The sequence below is a fragment of the Pygocentrus nattereri genome, chromosome 19 (assembly GCF_015220715.1).
Source record: "Pygocentrus nattereri isolate fPygNat1 chromosome 19, fPygNat1.pri, whole genome shotgun sequence".
Classification (NCBI taxonomy): domain Eukaryota; kingdom Metazoa; phylum Chordata; class Actinopteri; order Characiformes; family Serrasalmidae; genus Pygocentrus; species Pygocentrus nattereri.
The window spans coordinates 252,666-259,890 of record NC_051229.1 but is presented as its reverse complement, the minus strand read 5'-3'; the positions used below and the strand labels follow the sequence as shown (position 1 = coordinate 259,890).

Here is a 7,225-nt window from a genome sequence, read left to right as displayed (position 1 = left end):
CTTATATTTTTATCGGTTCCCTGTTGCTATGGCAGCTGACCCCCCCCCCCCCCCCCCCCCCCCCCCGTTCTTTATCCAGTGAAGAGACTAAACCGCGGCTGCTGTTCAGAGTCATTCCTGAGCTGGAAACTCGGATCAATCCGTCGATGCTTCTGAGGAGAGGATTGGCGTCAGAGATCAGACCCACATCTGTGAGAATCGGCAGCCCTGATGTGGATCACCGATTGCTTAGTGATAATAAGCTATTAGGAATCTCGTAGAGGCGCTAACGGGAATTAACGCGGCGGTAAAGTTGTTTCTCCCTCACTTTTAACTGAACCGGACCTTTATCACCTGAACTGAACTCAGTCCTCGCCTTCATCGGAGAACGTGTGTGACAGCATTAACCTCCCGTCAAAAGATCAATCACAGATAAATCAATATTTATTGCCATAACATAACAGCTTCTGAGATTTTCCTGATTCAAACATAAACAAGGAAATATTTCTAATACAAAATCCAGTAGAAACACAAATCATACAACAAGCAGTGTAGACACAAGTCCATTCACTCTTCCACTGACCATCAGGTACTGATGACCGGAGGAGAATATTCACTTCACGGTAAGCAGAACAGGGTGAGGGGTGAGTTGCACTCAGAGCCAGCAGAGGGCGCTGTCCCAAAAATGGAACATTACAATGGCTGCACTTATTCACTATTCATCTAGAGGTCCGCAGCTCAGTCCCTGAGTAAATACAGGGTAAATGACAGAGACAGTCACTGAACAGTTATTAATTAGTATAGTAATAACATTAATAATTCATTTTCAGAACTTGTTATAAAGCCTGTGATAATCAATACTAGCTGGATAACGCTCGTTGGAGTCCAATATTAATATCAATATATACCGGGGTGCCCAAACTTTCTTCAGAGAGGTTCAGATCGAATCACGTGGGCTGAAATATAATTCCTATTATTCCTAGTTTCCTATCACGGTATAAAAGTGCTCGAGGCTCCTGTTACTGTTGATCGGATCAGTGAGCACGTCAATTAATCAATAAATCTTTCCCAATGTATTAATTATGTTCCTATTCAAGCGTTTACTTATAAACAAATTGCACTTGTAAAACAATCTAAACCAAAGTCTTAAATCATTGAGAAATGACTGTATTAAAGGAGATCAGATTAAACATAATCAGCCGTTATTGTTCCTCCTTAAAGGGTTGATGTTTCCTGCTCTGATATGAAGTCGGAGCTGTGAGACTCGGAGCTGCAGCCGCTTTAGTTTCTCTCCTGAATATTTACTGTGATGTTCTGCTGCTTCATGTCTGTGGGTTTTAAATCTGTTACAGTCTTTTGAAACATGAGGCTCATAATCCGCGGCTCTCGGAGTTGGTCTGAGCTTTACGGCTCAGTCTGGACTGAATGTGGTCAGTAAATGAAGCTGCAGGTCAGTCTGAGAAGAAAGGCTCGTAAACTTTAGCTACTTCGTTATCGCAGTGCAGCTTTACACTGTGATCTTACAGCACTGCTGCCCCCGTCAGGCGAGAGGAGGAACTGCAGCGGACACTCATAACACACTCTAAAACAGAAGCCAGGCTAGAATCTGTTTACAGGCCACATGTGGCCCCAGGGCTGAACTTCGGACACATCTCATAAGAACCCATATGTTCTCATGTTTATGCATTCGAGTCTTTTCACTGAACTTCACGCTGAGAGCTCAGATTTAAAGGCAAATCACAGACGGTCATTTCTGAGGCAGAACAATGCTCTGCGTCATTGTTGACCGATGGTCTGTGAGGATTCTGTACAGTCCAGTGACTCATTATTTAACGTCCTCTTTTCACGCACGTTTATAAATGGCGAGGGTGAAGACCCTTTGGTGGGCTTTCATTGCGACACTGCTCAGCCTGTCATCCCTTTTCAGAGAAGAGGAAACAGTCGTTCCAAGAAAGGAGCCCAGCGGCTGTTTACCCTCAGCGCGAAGTTCCTGGAGCAGCTCTGATCAAACACTAGAGAAACTCACGTTTTCACCACATCACTGGGAGCCGCTGCCATCTGTGTGTAACAGAACAGACACACAGAACCCTGACCTAGACTGTAAGCCCACGGCGGGCGGTCCACTGGTGCTTAAACTGCATTAACGCCACTTTTCAGTGCTTGCTTTCTACTCACAGTCCAATTCAATCATTTTCCCTTCATTTCTTTCCTTTGCAATCGTTTATAAATTAGAGAATTCAATCATTTTAACAGTAATATCATAAATAAAGCCAGTTACCCAGCTGTGACTGATCTACCACAGCGTCTTCAACTAAATTAGTTCATTTCAGGCCTAGTCATTATTTTTCTCTTGGTTGTAATAGTTTATTTTACAAAATAAAAGTCTCTGTACATTTAAAATCGGTTTGAGGAGATTAAAAGCTAGATAGCCTCTTTATGCAGAACAGTAATCTGGGTGGTCCAAGGATGGCATACAGCCAGCGGGAATCCCGCCTTATCAGTAAAACTCTACGGCTGTTTCTCTTTAAATCTGATCTGTGTTATTGACTTATATGATTTTATATAAATACTCATCGTTTCTTGTATTACTGTTAAGCTGTAACACCTGTTTGAACTGCCACCAGCATAAAAAGTGCTGTGTAAATAAAAATTATTATTATTATTAATATTATAATTATTATTATTAGGCAAGACCCCACAGGCTTCAGAACAGAGAGATGGTTGAGAGACACAGCAGTAACTGATCTGTTAATAGCTAAATGCAGACTGCAGATCCAGAGCGGCAGCTTCGGATGGATGTTTGCGTGTTATGCATTCTGAGGTTTGCATATTCACAGAAAGGAACGCGGTGGCTGGTTTCAGGAGAACAGGCTTAAAACAGGCTGTACAAGGCCGCGCTTATGAGCACCATTCAGAGTTGCCATAGAAACTGAATCAGGGTCAGCTGCTGTCTTGCTGTTGTGTCCATGCAGAAATATCCTCACATCGTGATCCTCAATTACAAAGGGAAGAGTAGGAGAGCCGGGCGCTCCTGGCTAGTCTGCTAAGCTTGACTGAACGCTGTCAAAACTGCAGTAAAATCCATTTAAACTGTCAGAGGGTCAGTGAGCAGCTGTGGTCCTCGCTTTGAGGCCTCTGCCGATTTGATTTGCAGTCTTTTTCCTAATTAGACACACAAGACAGTCTTATATATAATCATTTGTATCAGTAGCTTTAGCTCTTTCTTTCCTTTCAAATCCATCAGTTCTTCCCTCTGAAAGAGCCATTAGAAGATCCGTTCTTTAACCTTTGAGGGTCTCTACTCTCCTCAGACTCCTCTCGGACCATCTCTGTGCTCTGATTGTGTGACTGTACGTTTTTATGTCTTATATGTGTGGATTGCAGGGTGGCTCTGCGCTCCAGCTTCGCCGTGTGCAGGTTCTCCTTCAGGATGTAGTAGTAGCAGGCTCCGTCCGCCAGGCAGTTCACGCTGCCCACACACAGGCTGCTGTGGACGAAATATCGCAGTTGACGTATGAAGACTGACCCCGGCCTGCTGTTCTTATAGTGGAAGTACAGCAGGGCCGCTATGTGGTACGGGATGAAGCAGATGAGGAAGGCGAGCAGGTTGCTGAGGACAATCTTCACGCTCTTGTTGTTGCGCAGTTTGGGGTCGTTTGGGTTGCGCTTGCGAAGGTCGCGCAGGAGTCTCACCACCTGAACGGAGCAGAACACCATAACGACGGTACTGCAGCAAAACACCGTCTCCATGGACACCACAATCCAGCGGTTCTCCCAGGTGCGGTTGGAGAAGTTCTGGAAGCAGAAGGAGGAGGATGTGTTGTCATGATTAAGGCTGTAGACTGGGTAACTGCAGGAGAACACCAACATCCAGATCACCAAACAGATCAGAGCAGACTTCAGCGGAGAGCGCAGGCGCCGTGCTGCAAATGGGAAGCGTAGAGCCACGAAGCGGTCACCGGCGATACACACGCTCAGCAGGATGCTTCCGTAAACGTTGACGTACACCAGACTCTCCAGCAGGGAGCAGAACGGGCGGCCCAGGTGCCAGTTTCGGTTGTAGGCGTGGATTTTGAAGGGGAGTGACAGAAGCAGGAGCGTGTCGTTGATGATGAGGTTCAGAAGGTAAACTGTGGACTCGCGCCATCGCCGGATGCTCAGCAGCTTCCACAGAGCCGCCAGGTTCAGAGGAATACCCAGGACCAAAACCGGCACGTATACCAGCAGCTGCATAAGGCATACCCAGTCACAGCTGGACATACTGACTTCGGTCAGCATGCAAGGGTCACATCCTGGAGAGAACAAGAGACAAGAACAGTTACAACACAGTGTTCCCCCCACCATTAAACAGCTGGGCGGCTGTACTGGAGCTTCAGTGGGTGCTGCTCAAACCTCATACAGGCAAGTGACTAGGAGGGCATCGATACCACGTTTTCAGACTGAGTACAAGGGCCAGAATGAGGGTTAGGATTAGGTTTTGGGTTGAGGTTAAGGTTAAGGTTGAGGTTAGGATTAGGGCCAGGGGGAGGGTTAGGATTAGATTTTGGGTTAAGGTTAAGGTTGGGGTTAGGATTAGGGCCTGGGTGAGTGTTAGGATTAGGTTTTGCGTTGAGATTAAAGTTGGGGTTAGGATTAGGGCCAGGGTGAGTGTTAGGATTAGGTTTTGCGTTGAGATTAAAGTTGGGGTTAGGATTAGGGCCAGGGTGAGTGTTAGGATTAGGTTTTGCGTTGAGATTAAAGTTGGGGTTAGGATTAGGGCCAGGGTGAGTGTTAGGATTAGGTTTTGCGTTGAGATTAAAGTTGGGGTTAGGATTAGGGCCAGGGTGAGTGTTAGGATTAGGTTTTGCGTTGAGATTAAAGTTGGGGTTAGGATTAGGGCCAGGGTGAGGTGAAGATTAGATTTTGGGTTGAGATTAAGGTTGATAAAAACACGAAACACTGCCCCAAAATGTCAGTCGTTCACACACAAGTGAAATGTTTAATTTAGTTCAATTAAAATTTTTATTTGCCACCGTTCTGCCTGATTTTTAGAACTCATATTCGCCTAATCTGCTGATATTTAATGATCAGTGATAAACATGGTACCTGAAAGCTCGTTGTGTTGACACTTTCCAAAATTTTGATTTTTTAAACCAAATTTTTTTCCTGTGGGCTTTCATACATTCTAGTAATAAACAGGTGGACCTTGAGGTGGGAAAAGCTGAGAGCCTCTACTACAACATTCTTCAAGCCCTAATAATCAAAGCCGATCCATTCAGGCTCAAAGTACCGGCCTGTGGGCCACATTCAGCCTCTGAGACGGCTTCATATGACCCATAACCCATTTACACTTTATCCTTAGACCCAGCCTGGAAATCATTTATTTCCTTTTCTCTGCAGTTCAGTATCCTCTCCATGGATCACCACCTTATCGTGGTGGAGAGGTTTGTGTGCTTGAATGATCCTAGGAGCTATGTTGTCCCTCCTCCCTTACCCAATGTATTCTGTTTCTCTGTTTCTCATGCCGTCTTCCTGTCCTGTCTCCCCCCTTGTCATATTGTATGTGCTCGGACGGGTTGATCATAATTTCGCTGGTTACTTTGGTGACTATGTGACAATAAAGGCTTCATTCATATCATATCATATCATATCATATCATATCATATCGGGGGAGGTGGGGGACATTGACTCAGAATGGGCCATGTTCCGCTCCTCCATTGTTGAAGCGGTTGACCCCAGGTGAGAGATGCCGTCAAGCTGAAGAAGTCCTACCGGACATGGTTGGCCTGTAGGACACCAGAGGCAGCTGGCAGGTATCGACAGGCCAAGCGATCTGCGGCTACAGTCGTTGCCAAGGCAAAAAACCGGGTGTGGGAAGAGTTCGGTGAGGCCTTGGAAAGTGACTTTAAGTCAGCTCCGAAAAGATTCTGGCAAACCGTCAGGCGACTCAGAAGAGGAAAGCAGTGTGCCACTAGCACTGTATACAGTGGAGATGGTGTGCTGCTGACTTCGACTGAAGACGTCATTGGGCGGTGGAAGGAATACTTTGAGGACCTTCTCAATCCCACCAACATGTTCTCCAGTGAGGAGGCTGAGTCTGGGGACACGGGAATAGGCTTGTCCATTACTGAGGCCGAAGTCACTAAGGTAGTTAAAAAGCTCCTTGGTGGCAGGGCTCCAGGTGTGTATGAGCAGCAGTAAGTCAGACTCGTTCCCAGTGAGAGTTGGATTCCGTCAGGGCTGCCCTTTGTCACAGATTCTATTCATAATTTTTATGGACAGAACTTCTAGGCGCAGTCAGGGGATGGAGGGTGTCCAGTTTGGTGACCTCAAGATCACATTGCTGCTGTTTGCAGATGATGTGGTCCTATTGGGGACATCAGGCCGTGAACTTCAGCTTTCACTGGATCGGTTTGCAGCCGAGTGTGAAGCGGCCGGGATGAGGATCAGTACCTCCAAATCCAAGGCCATGGTTCTCAGGTGGGAAAGGGTGGAGAGCCCTCTCTGGGTCGGGGATGAGCTCTTGCCTCAAGTGGAGGAGTTTAAGTATCTCGGGGTCTTGCTCACGAGTGATGGTACAAGGGAGTGGGAGATTGACAGGCGGATTGGTGCTGGGTCAGCAGTGATGCGGGCTCTTTACCGGTCTGTTGTGGTAAAGAAAGAGCTGAGCCATAAGGCAAGGCTCTCGATTTACCGGTCAATCTACGTTCCCACCCTCACCTATGGTCATGAGCTTTGGGTAATGACCGAAAGAACAAGATCGTGAATACAAGCGGCCGAAATGAGTTTCCTCCGCAGGGTGTCTGGACTCTCCCTTAGAGACAGGGTGAGAAGTTCGGTCATCCGGGAGGGACTCGGAGTAGAGCCGCTGCTTCTCCACGTCGAGAGGAGCCAGCTGAGGTGGTTCAGGCATCTGGTTAGGATGCCTCCTGCACGCCTCCCTCGGGAGGTGTCACAGGCAAGTCCACCTGGGAGGAGACCCCGGTGAAGACCCAGGACACGCTGGCGTGACTATATCGCCCAGCTGGCCTGGGAGCGCCTCGGAATCCCCCCCCGGAGAGCTAGTGAAAGTGGCTGGGGAAAGGGAGGTCTGGGCCTCATTGCTTAGGATGCTGCCCCCGTGACCCGAACCCCGGAGAAGCGGAAGATGATGGATGGATGGATGGATGGATGGATGCAGTTCAATGTTTCCATCTAACAGGAGATCTCCTTCAGCCATCAGTCCTACATCTGATTCTCCATCATCCATCCATCCATCCATCCATCC

The 7,225-nt window shown here is 47.3% G+C and overlaps 1 protein-coding gene across 1 annotated transcript in view; it reads right to left on the bottom strand.

Annotated features, from left to right (window-relative positions):
- Positions 1–405: 405 nt before the first annotated feature.
- Positions 406–7,225, bottom strand: part of gpr55a (G protein-coupled receptor 55a) — a 12,607-nt gene continuing 5,787 nt past the window's right edge. Inside the window, exon 2 of the mRNA XM_017687342.2 lies at positions 406–4,271. Within this exon, the coding sequence (XP_017542831.1) occupies positions 3,220–4,257 (1,038 nt within the window). The 5' untranslated portion in view covers positions 4,258–4,271 and the 3' untranslated portion in view covers positions 406–3,219. The remainder of the gene's footprint in view (positions 4,272–7,225) is intronic.